Source organism: Fundulus heteroclitus, chromosome 16 (assembly GCF_011125445.2).
Source record: "Fundulus heteroclitus isolate FHET01 chromosome 16, MU-UCD_Fhet_4.1, whole genome shotgun sequence".
NCBI lineage: Eukaryota > Metazoa > Chordata > Actinopteri > Cyprinodontiformes > Fundulidae > Fundulus > Fundulus heteroclitus.
This window is the reverse complement of record NC_046376.1, coordinates 29,099,803-29,118,681: the sequence shown is the minus strand read 5'-3', so window position 1 is coordinate 29,118,681 and position 18,879 is coordinate 29,099,803. Positions and strand designations below refer to the sequence as shown.

Sequence of the window (18,879 nt, the reverse complement as noted above, 5' to 3'; positions counted from 1 at the left end):
GTATAGGTTTGGATTTTATACAAAACAAAACTAAGGCTGAATTCATGTTGCTTTCAAAGCTTGGTGTCTTTAGTTTAGAAATAACTTTCATTCCAATAAGTGCACAGATGTCCAAATTGAGTTCTCCCAAAACATAGGATTTCTACACATTTGATAAAAACAAATAACAAGTTGCAGATGTGTAAAAGTCTTTATTTCATTGCTTCACATCAGTGTTGGGATCTGCAAAGATAGAATTCCTGCATAAATCCTTAAAACAAATACATGGTAAAAAAGAATTTGAAAAGGGTAACGTTTCATCAGGTCTGAATGCACTTAAAGACCATTTAAGGACATAGAAATGTGTACAGTTAATTCTAAAACCAAATTGTCACCAGTGATAGGAAGCCAAGACTGCAATTATGTGGGATATTAGTGTTTGTACAAGTCAATGTTCCAGCAGCTGCACTTAGAGCTTCAGGTTATGCAATTAAAAACTAAAGCAAAGAAAACTACAGGTCCAGGTGAGCAAAAACAAGAGCTTAGATCATGATCTCCATTTCATTGACGCCAGCACTGAATAGAAATACTTGAGTCATCCTTAAAAGCTCATTTGAAATAGCTTTTATCCATCAAGGGATATTCAACTGTAAAAAAAACGCCATCCAATGATCAGGAACATAGAGATGTTGCAGCAATGTAGGAATTGTGTAATTTGCAATGACAAATGTCTTACGTTGGTTTAGCACAAGAAATAGTCATCTAACATTGCCGGATTTCTTAAAAAACAAAAAAAATAAATAAAAAATAAAAAAAAAATCAGTCGGTTAGCCCAAGCAGATTATGAAACCCTGATTTAAAAAAAAAAAAAAAATTCTTTGAGGAACTCTATGACGATTTTGTAGCGTTATGTAGCATCTCTCAACCTTTGAAAATCAGACCATTTTAAAATCCTGCTGTGTGAACCAGCCTCAAGTTGTTTAAATTTCTAAATGTTGGATTTAATTCTTCTACATTTGTAGATCAGTAGATTTAATGCATATAACTCAACATAATAATGCACTTTATTATAAAATAATGTCAGAGCAAAGTGAACGTTTAGCTTTCAGGCACAGTAAAAACAGATTTATTTATTATTCTAGTTAATGTAAATGTGCTATTCTTGTGATTTTTAGATTTAGTTTGAAAGAAATATTTGTAAAGACAAACATCTTGGAAGATGTTTGTAGTCAATATCGAACTCTTAGATCTTACCTTTGTTGCAGCTCACGCCACACTCACCATAAACAGTTGAGCACAGCTCTGTATGGCATAAAAAGTAAACCTGATATGGAGAAAAATTTTCACAACATTAAGATCATGTTATGGTATTTCATCAGGATCTTTATGAAACCTAATCTAAGACCCCTTTCACACCAGAGTAAAATTTCACCAAAAATACCCAAAACCTAAACACTAATTTGACTTGATCGCAGGAAATTTGGTCAATGCTACCCTTACACATTCACTGTGTCACTTCTAGAGCAGAATAAAGGATACAGGTGAAAGAGTTTTCAGTGTGATTAAATTGTTGACTGGGCATGAGGCTAGTGAGGCTAATCCTCCATGACCACACCATACCCTGCATATGAGGTGTACCCAGCTAGAGATGCAGACAGTTCTAATCTCTCAATTAGAAATGACAAGAATGGTGTTCTGCCTTTTTCTGCCTTAAGAGCAAACGGCTTGATATTTTTATTTTTTTATTTTTTAGCAAAATAAGATTTTGAACCATCTCCAAATGGTTAAAAATCATGGAGCCTTCTCTTAGTCACTAAAGCTACAAATACATAACATTCTCTAGGATCTTGTACCGATGTTGCTAAAGAAAATCCAAGTTAAACATTTTGGAAGAAGCATATACTGGTAAAACATTATTGCTCACCAACTTTTAGACAAAAGTGCCATATCACAAGATTATTCACTTTTTCAAAATAAACAGCTGCAATCAACTTAGTACAGTAAGAGTTAACAGGAAACGGCTCAGATCGTCTGCTTAAGACAGCTGAGGGAGCAGTCGACTAAACCTCTGTGTTTAACAGGATTAGTATTACCAAACACCAATTTTTGTCAAAGTCTTATAGCTTTTGTTTATCCTGACTGAGTTTTAAAGACCTCACTGACGGTGAATGTAGCCCACTTAAATCTTCCTTTAGTGAACTTAGAAATTGAGGAGTTTTCTGAGTGCAATATGTAGCTTGCAGGTATAGTGCTTTTACTGTTTGGGATTTTTATTTTTATTTTTTTCCCCCTGACCAGCCAGATTCTCTATACTTAATGACCACACAGTCACAGCTCCCTGCAACAATGCAGACATGCCACACATGAACTTTAATCTTTTGACCTATTTCTAACTTTGGACCATCGTCCTACTCCGGTGTGGATGAGGCCCAAAGAAAAGCAGCTGGTATGTTGCGCATACCTCTGGATCCTCCGGTACAGTCGGCACTCCATGAGCCATGGAGGTGTGCCGTGCTGGAGGCAGGGAAGGGAAGCTGGAAACTTTAAGCCTCCAGATGTGCAGAGGGTCTGGGGAAGGAAGCTGCTGCGAAACACTCTGGCTGTTACATCTGAACACAAAATGATGATTTAGAATTCATGATCTAGCCAAAATGTTAAATGTGATAAAAATCAGAGCCAGTTTGTGACAGTCTGTGACATCTTTTGAGTTGTGTTAAAAAATGTTTTTAATTAGTTATAAATTAATCTAACAGTAAAAGTAGGCCAGAAGTTCATTTGATTTATTCATAACCCAATTTAATAGAGAGAAATGTACACTTCCATATATTTTTTTATTAATTCAAGGTCGTTTAACACCTGATAAAGACAGCAAGCCTTTTTTAGAAAAACTGACCCATGTCCAATTCCTGTTGCTGAGCAACAAAAACTATCCTTCTAGACCAAAACAGAAATATTTGTTTTTCATTCTAACAGAGTTATTTCCATTATTGGATTGCTTTGTGTAAAATGTTTATACTTTGTCATGCTTATTTAACCAATTTTAAATTCACTCCAGAGATTTTTTTAACACTTTTATGAGACTACATCCATTGCTCTTGCTGTGCAGCATTTTGTTTTAATCTACTAAATAACTCATCCTTATTATTACTTAAACTGTCAAAAATGTTTTATTATTTCCTACTGCATGGACACGTTTCTTATGAATTAAACTGAATTCAATGCACAGAACACTTGCAGTATTTATTTATTGTGATGGCCAACAGGACTCTGAACCTCTTGTGTGTTGCTTGTGTAGGTTGTTCTTTGTATCCTTTAAGCAAAGTATCTGTCAATAACATACCTGTCATAAACAAGCATCCAGTTGACATCTGGAGTTAAAGTATAAGCCAGGCAGGAGTGAACCAGAAGCACCAGGGTGGACTCTGTGGGTTCCAGCAGTCTCAGCTCCACATGAACAGGTTTACCCTGCATGAGGCTAATGGGCAGGTGAGCTGTAGGGTAGAATCTGGCAAAGGACGCATCTGGAAGACAAAGTGGTGTTATGGTTATTAAAATAATACCTCAGCAATGTAAAAAACCCAAAAGTTGGTGGTCTACCGTCAGCTTACCAATATCCATGTTGAAGCATACCTATTAAGATGCTTAAGTGGGGCTTTAAAAAAGGAAACCAAGATGGATAAACTGAAAATTCACCTGTTGCAATTCTCATTGCCACAGTAGGAACAGATGGCTTTGGCTCAGTGGAGAGCAGATGAGACTGATCAGTCTTGTGGAACCTGACTTCACCTGGTGAATTTGAGGGGAAGCTGCATCCTACCATCAACCTGCAGGCAGACAAGGTTAACAAAGCAGAAAACATCTGAGCTGACTCTACATGGCGCTTTTTAGTGACCATTGTGGGATTTTCTTTGACTAACAGAGGGGCACCAACAATTTGTCCATGTCTGTAAATCAAATTCTCCATATTCAAATGTGATAGAAACATACCCCAAAAACTTGGAGCTGTAATCGAAGCAGAAGGGGAGTAAACAATTAACTACTGAGGGGAGCTGAATGCAAATGCAAGAAACACTTCTCATTTCTTAGTAAAAACATTTTTAAAATAGCTACAAAATTTTCATCCCACTTTTCATTACGTTTAATTTGGATTTTTGTGATAAAAAAACAAAAACAAAAAAATGCTGTCATGCTTAGTTGTAGACGATTGTTGTAACAATTTCTAAAATTTCAAGCACTGTTAAGACCTTAATCTAACTCATGAGTTTTGAGAGGCAGAATTGATGCAATTACACACTGAGAAGACAGCAAAGGACCCACTTTCCCATGCTGAAGGGAAAATGTGCTGAAATTGCCTGCTGCATGCCGGGGACTTTACTGCAACCGGGTCAGAGACGCTGCAGGGCCTCGGTGCTGCAGATCCCGACCACGTGTCAGCTCATGGCCACATGTCTACTGCTAAGCCAATAGCCGCTGCTGAAGAAATTACGGTTTCCCTTTTCAGTGTTCCCTTCCTTGGATGACCAAAGTGGACTGAACTCACACGAGGCGCCGACAGGTTGGGCAGGATTGAGGCAGGGAAAGGTTACACGGTCATTGGGAAACGTTTGCGTAATGTGTCCATATGGTGTTTTTAAAACCAACAGCTAACGGAATTAGCTCATGCTAGCATTCAGTACCCCATCATTGCCGATGTGATTAGAGTGTGTTTCTATGGTTAAAACAAATGTTATCTCTACAAGGGTTTCATACATTGATGGGACATTAATGTTAATGTTATCTGGCCCTCTCATTATGGCTAAAATTAAAGCCGAAGCTTCTAAAGTTAGCGCCAAAAATCCGCTGGCCAAAATGCCATTTAGCTTCTGGTAACTTCCGATTTCCGGTAATTCAACAAAAGCCGTTTGAAAATATAAGGCTTGTTCGTTTCGCTCCGCCATCGTTCGATAGTGCTATGACCCTTAATCCCGCATTAATATTGAATATTAATGTCGATTTAAAGACATTTTGGTTAACTTTAGGAGTAGCCGATTTTTGGAACCGATCCCTGCATCGACCCCTAGCTTCCAGAGGTATAATCGCATTGATCAAATCAGGCGTCCCTAAAGTAAATGATTTTACTGAGCAAATTATTCTTTAAAATGTCATTTCCTCAAATAATGTCTTGTGTAACTTGGGATTTGCATTGTGAAAGACTTGAAACACATACCAAATGTTCTGAATTAGTGAAGCTAATTTAGGCTTATTCCATGTTATTTAAGGTTAACTTTGGTTCTTTAACTCAAAATGTTATTTAATCAAATAACGTTTTGTTTAACTCAGGATTCACATTGTGAATGGATTTAAACATGCCAAATGTTCTAAATTAGTTAAGCCAATTTAACTCCATTCCATGTTTTTCTTAAGTTAAATCTGCAGTGAACCAGGATTCACTGAATTCTGATTATGATCAACCACTTTTGTCTTTTTTTTGCATGTAAATAGTTCCTTAGCTCAGCTTCTTTTATCTTCATTTTGCTTAGTAGTTTAGTTAAATTTCACTGAGGATTTATTGTTTGAAATATAGTGTTAATTCAGATAAACAGCATTATATAGTGATGTTCTCTGGATGTTCATTTAATTTCTGTAAAATTCTTGAACTTAAGTTGTCACTCCTTCAGTCTGTGTGTGCAGAGTTTGCTGTTAAAAGATCGCTAGTGCTCAAATTCATCCCTTTGAACCATTGTCCTGATATCAGCTTATGAGCTGATCATCATCAGACAATACTTTACAGACAGAGGGTTATTTATGAAACATTAAATAATTTTAAACAGTGTATAATTGCACAACACATGACAAGGGTTAGCAACAAAAAAGGGTGAAAATGTTTATTTATACATAACTGATTTAGGCTAATGAGCATCCAGGTTAGTTTATAAACCGCTACAGAGCATTTTAGAAACAGGTTAGAACCAAGTATCTGTTCACAATGCCCTCCACTGCAGTCGGTGTTTAAAATAATTATTGAAATGAAAATTCTTTATCCAGGAGACAGCGTTTAAGACGTGCATTTGCAAAAGGTACTGGAATAAGGTTTTCCTATATACATTTTCTTTGATGATTTTTAATTTTAATCATTACCCAGCACACCTAGTGGTAAGGTCATCTGACATGCAAAACAGTCCCCACAAAGCATTGCAACAGGAAGTTACCAAACTATGCACCACGGCAAGAATATTTGCTTAGCAAACAACCTAAATAATGTCAACAGCAATGGAAAATTGAACAGACACCAGCCTTCTGTTCAGAATAGGACCAACTAAGCACACACTAAGTGCATACCTCACAGGGAAATGACCTCCGTCTCTGGCTGACAGGATACCTTGGAGTTCCAGCTGATGAACCATGTTCTGACCAGGTATCTAAGAAGGAGAAAATTACAGAACAATTATTCCTTATTTCTCCAGAGTTTAATTTAGATACTCACAAATAGTCTGAAGTTAACATTAATGAGGGATCTGATCTGCCTTCTATCTTTTACTGAGTGGTCCAACTACAGGACGCAGAAGTAAATACAGGCTAAGTTCATACATCTCAAGGACAGAATGGTCCCATCCCACCTGTCTCGATTTCACAACATGAGTGCTCTAAATTAACAAGGTTACATTTTAAAATAAAAATACATTAGGAATTTTGGGGCACGATCTCTCAAGACCCTAAAAGCTCAATTTTACAGCCTTTGTGGGATCCTGTACCCAGTTTCACTACAGTGCTAAGCAACAGCATGGCAGATAAGCATTTTCGCCAATTTACAGATTCAGCAAAAAAATAAAAGGATTAAAATGCATAATTGTTTATAAAAGGTAAACTCCTATAGATTCATTATACAGTGATACATTTCAACAGCTGATCTTTAATTTCATGATTATTTCTTAAAGCTAAAGTTCCTTACTGGAAGGAAGCATGAAGTACTCATGCTTCACAATGTTTACCCTCATTGAAAAGCATTGACTGCAACAAGCCAGTTCTCTCTCTCCCCTTTTCTCATGTAAGATCCTTCTAACATAATCTAAGCTTTAAGAGTGCTTTCAGACGAGGAAAGTAACAGTTCCTGCCCAGATTCTGAAAACATCTGTGAGGGTGGCTCCTTAAGCAGCTGCAGTCCATCCTTTGAATGGCATTTCCCCTCACAATGTTCTCAAAGCTGTAATTATCTGTTGCTTGCCCACCTTCCCTGTACTACACTTTCTCCTTCCATTCGATTTACCAATATGCTTGGACACAGCAGGTAACTGCAAGTTTCTTCAGCAGTGACCTTTTGTGATTTACCTGCTTTGTTTCAGGTATACGACTGTCTTTAGGAAAACTGCCAAGTCAGCTTTCCTCCCTGTGATTGTTTAGGCCATAATACATCTTTACCCAATTAACCATGTTTTAGTGGTCTTTTGTTATACTAAACTTTTGACGACCTGATTTTCATTGGCTACAAGTCATCTCTACATCACCAACTATAAAAACATTAAATTAGATCCATTAATGAATTAATTAAAGATCCACAGCAATGTCCCTTACACGTTTGTTTACAGGGCAGTCATCCAAGGGAACAATGTAGAGGTCTGGATCTGTGGAAAGCTTCTGCAGCATGCAGGAAACCTTCCTGTCCTCAGAGGAAGGAGCAGGTGGGGCCTCTGAGGGGTTCAACAAAGAGTCAGCCAAAGCAAATACAAAATATGGCTCTACTTGGCCATCTGATGACCAAGATACATATGAAGGTCATGACATACATACTTATTTATCATGTACAAACTATAAAATATCTGTATCATTTTTGTTTGATACACAAACCTGATTAAGCTTTTGGTTTCTAGGGTTTAGGGCTAGTACCAGCAAGGCTTTCTTTTTAAAAACGACTGAGGCTGCAAAATGTGTGAACAGCCAAAAAAACTGTTACTGCAGAAAATATCTGAACCAGGTCCAAGACAGCAGGGTGGGGCAGGGTGTCTGGATTAGTCATGAGCTAATCTTAGCACATATGAAGGAAAGGAGGTGGTATGAAAACAAACTAAATGTATAAAATAAAATTATTCCAATGATTAAAGGAGGATCCACAGCATGCCTTATGGGATATTTAGTTACGGTTAGACATGATGCCTTAACTTCAGGACTTGGACAGTAAAACATGTAAGATGCATCAGTCAGAGTTTGTGGCTGATTTCCAATCAAATTTTGTATGTCTTTGAACTGATCCAGATTTTAAACTATTCCAATTTAATTTTTAGAAATCACCAAATTAACCATCTAAAAAAAAAAAAAATGTATAGTAAACCCACAGCTAACCAATTTTTTCAGTGCATCTTAACATTTTAAACAATGACCAAAAGAAAAGTATAAGTTTAGGGAATATGAATAAGAGTTCTAATGAAAACATTTACCTCTCGTGTAAGCATCCAGTTTCTCCTTAGCCCCATGTCCACTGCGCTGCCAAGCAATATAGTTGGCGCGAGCCCGATTAAAGGTGTTGGACAGTGATTGAGGGGCCTTGGATTGATGCCCCTCAGAAGCACGAGGAGACCTCTGTGAGTCACTGTAATCCATGTTTGAGGAAAGCAGAGATGTAGGGTCTTTATCCGAGTCTTTACTGCCTTGACGGTTTAGCTCATGGTAGTATCTGAACAGCTGAGGCAAATAATAATAGTAGGGGAACATCAGTCCATTATAAATGCCATACGCTGGCTCAGAGGGAGGAGAGCTGGTTTGATATTTGAAGTGGGAAGGTTGAACTGAAGAGGACTGTGATGAAGTTTGACCCAGATGGCTGTGTACTCCACGTAAAGCTTCTGGAGCATAATATTTTAGGTAGTAGTTAAAATAAGGATGGTAGTAGTACTTGTAGGGATCTGCATTATACATAAATCCTGGAGTGGGGAAAACGGGTTTGTCAGGAGGAACAATGACAGGATCTGGTCTTTGTGGGGCTGGAGACTGAACTGCAGGCGTCACAGAGGCAGAGCCTTTGTCGCCGTCTTCGTCCTGTAGCTTTGACTTCAAACTGGGCAGAACGTCAGCCTTTCCATCAGGTGCATTTTTGTGGGGATTAAAACTTTGTTTTTCGTGATTTGACGGTACAGTTGAAAAAGGTGGAGGAGAGGATGAGGCTGGTTTTGCAGCCCAGTCTAAATGGAAAAGCCCCCGTCTTTTGGCCTTATCCATCGTGACATGAGGGTAGTAGTAAGCATGGTACGGAAAAAGCTGAGGAAGGTGAGGCGAATGAACCGATGTCACTTTGTAACCTGTTTGAGTGGTTGCAGGCAGAGAAATCTGGTTTGTGCCTTCTTTGAGACCAGACGGCTGGATGTCAGGCAGAATGGATGGAAGTCGATGGTTATGAGAATCAGGAGATGTTTGTGATCCAGGAACACTTGGACCTGGGCTCTGAGGTGTGCCAGGAAGAGGGATTTTAGGGTGATGGTAGTAATGGTAATACGAGCTAAAATCGTGGCTTGGATGCTGGAAATGAGGAGCTTTAATCTGAACTGGCTGGTCTGTAGGAGTGATCCTGCTCTTTGGGAGATCTAAGGGAGGAGTTACTTGATTTGGTTTTTGATTTATTGACCCTGAACTGTCCAACTGATCTTCAGATGAAAGAGGCTTTTGGGTCATGAAGAGTTCATACGCATCTTTAAGAAAAAGATGTTGGTAGTAATGGTCTTTAGTGTTTAGCTGAGAACGAAGGTCTGCCTGGGGAGCCAAAGAGTGAGGAGTAGGAGGGTTGTATGAGTCCTGTTCTTTATTTTGAGAATTACTGTAGTGATGTGTTGGGTGAGGATAGTAAGGTGGAGCCAAGTAGAAAGGTGGTATAAACAATAAAGGCCCCGGGGATTGAAGCTTTGGTTTTGTCTGCTTTCTGGTGAAATCAGGAGGACCGTCAGCCAGTAGGTCATGGGTGGCTGGGAGTACTTCAACAGCAGGGTTAGGACAAGCCAACATGAAGATCTCCTTTCCCATTTTAAACAGAAGCATTTTTTGTCCATCCTGAAAAAGAATTTGTTTTAGGTTAAGAAAAAAAAAGCAGTACTAATTTAATTACATACACACACACACACACACACACACACACACACACACACACACACACGAGAGATTCTAAAAACCTTGGCTAAAAATCAGTTTCTATTACTACAATTATTTTTTTTATAAAATAAGGAAATGCAGTCTCTTTAGTTAAATACAGAAATAATTCCTGCTAAAATACAGATTATTTTTCTGATAAAAACTGTTAAAAATACTGTAAATATTACTCAGGATTGCATTTGAAAAGTTTAGCTGCTTGTTGCATAAAATAAGCTTTTTTTCTGCTTACAAGCATAACCTGGTTAATTACTGGACTATTTGGCCAAGAAGTCTGCACTCAGCTTCTTCTGACTTACAAACAGCATGTTTGTAAGTCAGAAACTGTTAGCACTTTGTACATTAGCTGTTTTTCTCTTTTGTGACCCCTTACCCCGGGAACTTCATTTCTCAGAAACATATTTTACCTTGGATAATTCTTGCTCATTTCAGCTGAGAGGTAAATAACCAGACCAGCCTCACTATATCCAGGTACACACATTTCCAACCAATGCTGCAGCAAGTCCAGAATGCAAGTAAATACAGTAAAATCAAAACAATAGAGCCTGCCTATTTGCTTCCTGTCTGTCAAATGAGCCGAAGTTTGCAGCAATGGGTGGGGGAGGGGCAGAACTGTCATACATGTCCCATACCGTTGGGGGGGGAAAAATGCTCTTTCCAGCTGTCCATCTGGCATCTCTTTAGAAAAAGAGCACTTTTGAAAAACCTTTGTATAGCTTGATACTAATAAACACCCATTTTCAAGTAAAAATACTAGTACCTTTACTGTTTTTTTTTTTTACCTTTACCATTGTACCACAAGTAACGAATGGGATAGTGATGACCGTCTCTGCACCTTGTCTGTCCCAAGTGTAACCACATTGTTCAGCCAACAGCTCCAAAGGAGTCCATTCTTCCCTCACTGTAGTTGAACAGAGGGATAAACTAACATTAAAAAGGACAAAATATGTTTGAAGTGCTTGCCGCTCCTTAAAGAACTTTCACCATTTATATGTGGGTTCGTCATCGCAGTCAGTCCTCGCAGCTTAACCGTCATCCCGTTTGGGGAACAGCAGAGGGCAGATGGCCCCTCATCTGGAGGATTGAGCTGAGAGACCGGGCATGAAACCTTGACAGCAGTCCCCCTCCACAGCAGAGGTAACACATAGCCATCATCCTGAGGAGGAACATTTGAACAGTATGTCCAGCAACAGTGCTTCAAACACATGGGAGAAAGTCTAGCTAGTCACATCAAAAAATAAAATATTTCCCGGTCACAATTATGAATTTGGATACACCGAATCATTTAAGCTGACCTGTGTGACTCAACTCACGCGTGTTAACATACAGTGAACCTAAGTCTAATAACTCAGACAGTATATTAAACTGGTTCAGGGAAAAAAAATACTTTACCACACCTCTTGAATGACATGACAGGCATCGTACCGAGCCATCAGAATGAGGTATTTCAATGAGCCTTGAACCGAGTAACCACACTGTTGAGGTAGTTGGACCAGGGGCATTGATGAGCCATTCACTAGAACATAAATCATTTAAAATAAGGAAGAGCAAATGAGCTAAATTTAAACATCATTAATTTCAACTTTCTGATTGCAACTTTTGTTTCCAAAGATTGGAAACAATTACCAAAAAACAAAACAAAAAACACTCAACCAAAAAACGTTTTTTTCTAACCCATCCTTTGCATAATGAGGAAATTATTTTCAAGAACAAGTTTGCTAATGTAAGCAGTTACAAGCTACAACTTTGTAAAGTATCAAAATACAGAAAACAAAAACCTGCCAACATAAAAAAAAAAATAGCATTTCCACACTACAGCCACAGAAGTCTTGAAGAGCGTTAAATAATCACAAAATCAATGTATGCAACAACTCCCATTTTAAAAAGGTCTACATGGATGCAATCAAAGACAGGGTTTGTATGTAGGCATAGGTTCAAACACTGTGTGCCAATATCATGTTTGGCCAGTTTGACTTCCACCATGTTTTATGCCCATGATCCTGACCTACATCCGACCAACAAAGATGCTACACTGGATATTCATGGGCATTATTTAATCATCTCTCCAAACCAGAGCCGTTTCTCCCTTGTAAACACATTGAACCTATTGAACTCAGCTTGGTCCCCACTCAGCCATATGAGCACATTACCCCACATTCAACTTTAAAACATGTTGAAAAGGTTATAGCCAACTAACAGATTTCTTCACTGAACATTTTCAATAATCTGGTTTTAATTAAGAAAAATGGCAGCAGACATCAGGGGATTAAAAGTTGTAGCCTTGTTGCATCTTTCAGCAGCCTCTGCCACAGTTGCTCACACCATTAACCAACAGATGATTTAATTTGGTGGAAATCTCTGGGAATGTTTGTGCAAATCAGAACTTCCATTTCAAAAAGAAGCTTTAGTGATTGTAGAAACCACATCATGCAAGCCCCTACTGATGTAAATACCAAGACTGTTTTGGGCCTACTTTTGCTCCCATTCTCTAGTAGCCTCACCTTGGTGCATTAGTAACTGTATGGCTCTTTTCCTCCTGACAGTCAAGGTCATGGCATCATCGCCACACTCCACCAAAGGCTCCAGCTTCTGCCAGCTCTCCTCAGAGCTGCCATCATGCTGACCAACGCTGCTCGCCTGGCTTTCCAGAGTCTGGTCTGGGGTACAAAAAAAACAAAAACATCTTAGTATGTTTGGGTTGAAAAGAAAATAATCTTTGGTCTTTAAATATGTAAAAAAAAACATTCTAGCAACTAATTGCAATTTTTTATCAAATGGAAGAATAATGGAGTCATGGGGGGCTGTCCTTAAGACTTGACTCTGGTGGCATCAGTCATCTTCTATATAGGGCATTCCTCAAATGACATCAGATTACTTATTTTAGACGCATGCGTCGCGGCCATCTTGTGGTCGCACAAGCAGACCACAAGCTCCACTACTTGTACAAGTCAAATAGTGGACAGATATGCCTCAGACAATATGGCAACAACAAAAACGTAGCTGCATTGGTATCTGCTGGGAATCTGACCAAGGCACTGTGGAATCTGACCAAAGATGCCTAAAGCCCCATTTATACTACCCTTGTTAAACCGACCCATGCCGAGCTCAACAGACGTCGAGGTTCATCACACTGCTAAGCAGAATCATCACTGGAAACCGTGAGGCACGGTAAGGAAGCTAGTATTTTTATGAATGTCTCAAACCGCAAAAGTCAGCTGACTGTAAGGAGATGACGCGGCCTGCTCATGCGCTCTTTATCAGAGAACCGTGCCACTGAAAAACAGGACCGAGCCCACCCATCGAACTGGTCTAGATTTAGCGCGGTCCGGTTGTGTCTGGCACGGTCCAGTTCAGTTTGCGATCCATTTACACTCGAAGGTTATCTCAGTTACCGAGTTCGGACCGTTCTCGGCACAGTTAAAAAAAGGGTAGTGTATAAGGGGTATAAATGTGCTACCTTTCCTCTGTGGCAATGAGCCAACACTAGAAAGTAGCAATGACTGCAACATCTGTGCAGGTAGGCTATGTTTACTTGGCTTTTTCTCAGCAGTTTTAAAACATCCAACAATCCACAAGGAGCGTTCATATGAGCTTCAGTGTTGCATTTAGTCTGCTTATAAGAGACTTTGGGCTCATTTTTTTCTAAAAGTCACTTGTAACTTTTGTGAGTCAGCGGTTGTGGTTTCTTGGGCTTGTTTTTGAACGTGATGTCACTTTTTTGGGCTCCGCTTTTTCCAACAGAACGACTGTTATCGCACTGCACAGCAAGAGAGCGAGGCTAAACCCCGCACCAACGCGACAATTAATTTACAAGCAGTAAAAGTCCCGGTGTATATAAACACCAGCTAAATACACGCATTTGTGAGGATTAGAAGCGACGTGTGGTGGTTTTCAGCTTCATTTCATGGATCAAGTCGATCTCAGTGATTTTGTTTGTGTGCGTCCGAGTGTCTGATTACAGCAGGATGATTGACTTTAAGTATTTTCTGCAATAGGTGCTATAATAATTTAAAACATAATAATACATATATTTTTCATAGCGGCTATGTGGTTTCAGAAGGATTCTTCCTCACGTTTGATCCATTGTGAGAAAGGAGAGGACAGTCTCTCCAACCTTTCTACTAATACTGCTTTATTTCCGCTCACTTTGAGGCGTCTACATTTCAACCAACGTTTAAGCTGTTTTACGCTGGGTTTCTAGATTAAAGCAGGTTGAAATAAAGCTCCTAGGATGTTGTCATCTTCCAAAATGATTGGCATTGCGGTTGCCGCCATTCTAGTGTGCACTCTTTCTGGCCTACCAGCTGGGAAACCAGCTGTCTCGGGAAAAATGTGACGTCATTTGAGAAATGCCCAATTGCTTTTCATTGGAACAGCAGGTTCAGCTACCACTGAGAGAAGAGGTTATAAGCTCATCGGGAAGACCAGCTTTGTTGTAGGCCCCCCATCATTCCCACCCAGTGAAGGTGGTGAAGACAGAAGCACTCTGGCCAGCTGGACACCATCTCCCACCCCACAAATCAAAGCTGTAGCTGAACTGGAGAGCTCCATCAGTGTACTGTCTGCTACATCCTAGGTGCACAAAGGATCATTATTGCAGATCCTTCCTCCAAGTGGCTGGTAGATTCTAGGGCTGGACGATAATTCAATAACAATATATATCGATAGATGTGTGGCGCGATAGGAAAAGAAAATAGGGTCGATAAAACTTCGATAGAAACAGTTTTCCTTCCTTCCTTTGAGCCTATCATATTAGTTGATGCTACAGTCACTACTTCCTCTCGACCAATCGTAATCGCGGACCCAGGCACACCGTCACAAAGAGCTGCCCTCTCAAACCACAACACGTGAATATGTCGCAGCAAGGAGCGACAGAGGAAACGGTCCCAAAACGGGGTTTTACTAGTTCGCCAGTCTGACAGACATAAACAACAGTGATTTGTAAAACTTGCAAGGAACCGGTAAAAACAACGTCTGGTAACGCAACCAACTTGTTTCATAACGTAAGCCGCTCACACCCGCAGCAGCGCGAGCTGTGTCGGCCCGCCCGACTCCGCATTTTCGGAGGAATCTTCTGGAAGTTCTTCCAAAACAAATCAGGTTTAGCAGCTAAACTAAGCTCCCTTCTTTGTGATAAAATGACAAAGCGTCCAAGCGGCGTAAGGACATCACGCATGCAGTAACGTGCTTCATAGTGATGGATACGTCTGCAGCTAAAAAAATCTGGCTTCAAACAACTACTCGCCACTCTTGATCCGCGATATAAAGTTCCGGGACGCAAGTTTTTCTCTAACAGCGCTCCCTAAATTGTGCAACTAATGCAGAGAATCAGTACAAAATGAGCTACAGTCTGTGTCCTCCTTACATGCCACAACCTCGGACCTCAGCCCTGCGTCAGCCTCTCAATTATGAAACCTGAGAAGTAACTAGTGTACTATTCCCACCTAAATAGGCTATTTTATTTATTTATTTGGTATATTTATTTTGGTCACTTTAGTTTATTCTTTGTCATTATTTAATAACATAACTCAGGTCTCTTAAGTTATTTTTCTTTAAAAAAATTCTGTTATGGTTAAAAAAGTTGGTTAAATAAAGATTTATTTGGAATTCTGTGTTTGTGTTCTTTATTAAAATTAAATCATTTAGCAATATAAAATGTCCAGGCAGAGCTGCGCATAAAATATGGTTTTAAATATTTTCAATAATTATCAATATCGATCAATATGCATTTTTTTTAATCGATAAGCTTTTTTTCTATATCGTCCAGCCTGAAACAGCGATTTCCCTCTGGGATTATTAAAGTATTTCTGATTCCTAGGCACCTCGCGCAGAATTAAAACGTCATTAAAGGCCCACTAAGTAGTGTTCTATAATTGCTCTAAATTCATATTTTTAAACTTTTACATATGTTTTAACTTAAATTATTGTCACTCATGAATGTAAAAGAAATATCAAATTCACATAATACAAGTAAATTCAAAACTATGCATAAAATAGGCATATGGCGCATACAATACTATTTACACTAAACTGAGGTGTAGAATCTGTGTCCACTTAATTTAAGGTTTTCCGACGCAGTGTTTGTATCTTTTCGTTTATTAAAGCTTCTTATAAGCGTGCAAATTTTCTTAAACTAACACCACAGTAAATATGTCAGGCTTGTAGGTGGCAATGAAGTGTAATCACTGGAACAAATAAGACTGGGTGAGCCTAAATATTGGATAAGAATCCCAACTTTTTCTAATTCTTTAGGGTGTCCTTGGAATAAGTTATTTGTTTTAAGAAAATACATAGAAGGGAGCCATGGTGAGATTGAGACGGCAGGAGGAAGGTTGGTGCCTCATGGTTTTCGGACCGTGCTATGCCCGTGCCGTACACTTGCTGTTACCATGTGGAGCCTTAGATTTAGATTTGGGAAAGTTTAGGAGTCATTTTTTCCATTTGTGTTTGTTATCGCCTTTGTTCTAAAATAAAAATGCAAAAACGTGACGTTGGGGGAAGCTATCGTTTTTCCTTTTGGATCCTGGAACAAGCGTCAGCCACAAAGCTCCAACCTACAATGGATTTAACTGAGACTTTTGAAAATACCTTACAAGTATAATGTAATACAAACTTGTGTGGACAGGGCCCCAAACTGCCTCTAGCCCCAGCACCCTCCCAAAAAACAGGTGTCTCACAGTTTTTTGCAACCCATCACTTTGTGACTGTTTTATTTAACTAAAAAATAGCTTTAAGATTCATACGCAACAATGAACACTCCCAAATCAATGTATATTGAGTGAAAAGGAGCAGAATGAAGAGCAATTGCCCCTCAATTAATTGTACAACAACTCTACATAATTTCTGTCAATCTTTTTTACAGTATCCATCTTTTCTCTGTTATCCACTTTTGCTGTAATTACATTTTATAGTATTTAAAACGTAATACCATCATAAATATTTTCTCAGCATGTAGTTTTTATGTTTTTTTGAATGCCAACATCTTTCAATTCTTGATGAAGTACATTCCAACAATTTATTTTACTGTGACAGTCCTGCGCATGATTTTAACCCTGGGTTAAAAAAAAAAAAAAAAAAAAATTATATATATATACACACACACATATATACATACACACACATATATACATACACACACACACACACACACACACACACACACACATACACACATACATACATACACACATACATACATACACACATACATACATACATACACACAATTCAAAAAAGGAATCATGGTATTAGTACATGTGGGCGAGGCTTAACTTACTTATAATGATTGAACTTATGTAATCAAAATCTGCAAATTATAGCTCATCTTGATTAACTGTCAAATTATATAATTAGGGTTTTAAAACCCAGCCAACTTGGGTCAGATATGACTAATATTTAGCAGCTTCAGGCAGAGTATGAAGCTCATGAACGTTAAAAGGTTTACTCAGATTGCGTTTGAGTCTGCGCATTAGAGGGGCAACATGTTTGTTCTGGCGCAGTCAGCACAACAGCGCCCCCTGGAGTCGCAGAAAACTAACACCTGCCTTGCTGAGAAGAGGGGGTCAGAGTTATGCCAGGAGCGCAGGCTGCAATTAATTCTACTCCCAAGTTTCTAAATGGTAAAGTCAGAGGGCGGAAGCCGGGTCTCTCACCTGTAGCAGCAGAATCTGACAGATAGCCTCCATGTCGGTGTTTTGCTTCCAGCTGACCGGTGACATAAAACTTCCCGGGGACTACGAGTCTGATGGTTCCTCTGCTGCAGTTCTCACCCGGAGGCTTGAGCGAAGTAGACGGCCTCTCTCTCTCCGATTGACTCCGTTTGTAGCGGGGTGTTACACCTGATGAAGACGCCACTCTGGGTCCCATCACCTGCTCAGACCCGGTTCCGAAGAACTTCGTCGTTGTCAGGTCGCCCTTTCCAAGGTTTCCGGGCCATGCGCCGCTGAAGCGTGACCGGCGTCTGTGCGCACTTGTGAAGGGGTCGGCGGGGACTGTCGCCGTCGCTATAACGCTGCTCCGGACATTAGAAGGAGCAGAATGGGAGGTTGGTTGGGGGGAGTGAGCTGTGGGGTCACACCAGCCTAATGAAGATAAACTTATGGTCAATATGGTGTAAAAAAGCGGAACACCGAAGCAGTATGCTTTTAGTTTCAAATGCATTGCCAATACGGGGTTTTCCTCTTCGCACCAAAAACACTGGGACAGAGTGAAGAGCGCCTCTTTGATTTGTAGTCATCCTGTCAGCGCACCTGCTCACTAATTGGCACAAATTAACGGCGCATGCTCCGTAGGTCCTAGACCATTGGACAACCGCTGTAAGTTTTCTGGCGGACTTAACTTTATTATACAGGTGCTGTTCGATGCATAAGGACATAATCAAAAAGCGAATTTATTTAGATAATTCAGCTCAATGATATGGATCCATTAAACATACAGATATGTGTTCGTTTTTATCTGTCTGTCTGTCCGTGCGTCCGTCTCTCATTTTCACATTTTACAACCGGAAACCTCAGTGTTTATTATTGGACTTTTCACATAGAGCAACATCAAAGACTGCATAATTGTGAAGTGGAAGAAAATTATACACGATTTCCCAAAAAATGCGTTACAGATATATGTATTAAAAAAGCATGGTATGCACTTATCCAATGAGGTGTGGGGCCCATTTCTAGTTCAATTGCTGGACATGTAAGGATGTCTCCTCCTACCTATATTTTTATTATATACAGCTGGATGGATTGGTATAATATGTAGACTTTCAGGGTATTTTTTTCTTTTTGTCTTGTATTGTTTTGT

At 39.4% G+C, this 18,879-nt stretch overlaps 1 protein-coding gene across 2 annotated transcripts; it reads right to left on the bottom strand.

Moving 5' to 3' along the window:
- Positions 1-158: 158 nt before the first annotated feature.
- LOC105938053 lies at positions 159-18,288 on the bottom strand. 2 transcript variants are annotated; one of them, XM_012879664.3, is made up of 13 exons: positions 17,736-18,288; positions 12,585-12,740; positions 11,481-11,599; positions 11,068-11,239; positions 10,866-10,984; positions 8,388-9,987; positions 7,528-7,643; positions 6,298-6,377; positions 3,673-3,803; positions 3,320-3,500; positions 2,441-2,588; positions 1,234-1,303; positions 159-222 (listed from the first exon to the last, which is right to left on the bottom strand). In XM_012879664.3, the coding sequence occupies exons 1-13, from the start codon at positions 18,241-18,243 to the stop codon at positions 197-199; spliced, it is 3,426 nt and encodes a 1,141-aa protein (XP_012735118.3). In that variant the 5' UTR covers positions 18,244-18,288; the 3' UTR covers positions 159-196. The 2 variants fall into 2 exon arrangements, with proteins under 2 accessions (XP_012735118.3, XP_036004592.1); XM_036148699.1 differs by having other exon boundaries at positions 10,872-10,984.
- Positions 18,289-18,879: the final 591 nt, after the last annotated feature.

Bases quoted from the DNA above. Each gene is read 5' to 3' on its own strand.
- LOC105938053 (XM_012879664.3), bottom strand. From the start codon at position 18,243: ATGCATTTGAAACTAAAAGCATACTGCTTCGGTGTTCCGCTTTTTTAC. The intron at 12,741-17,735 runs GTGAGAGACCCG...TTTGTACCCCAG, and splicing joins GTCAGATTCTGCTGCTACAG to ACCAGACTCTGGAAAGCCAG. The intron at 9,988-10,865 runs GTAAAAAAAAAA...ATTCTTTTTCAG, and splicing joins CTTGTGGTACAATGGTAAAG to GATGGACAAAAAATGCTTCT.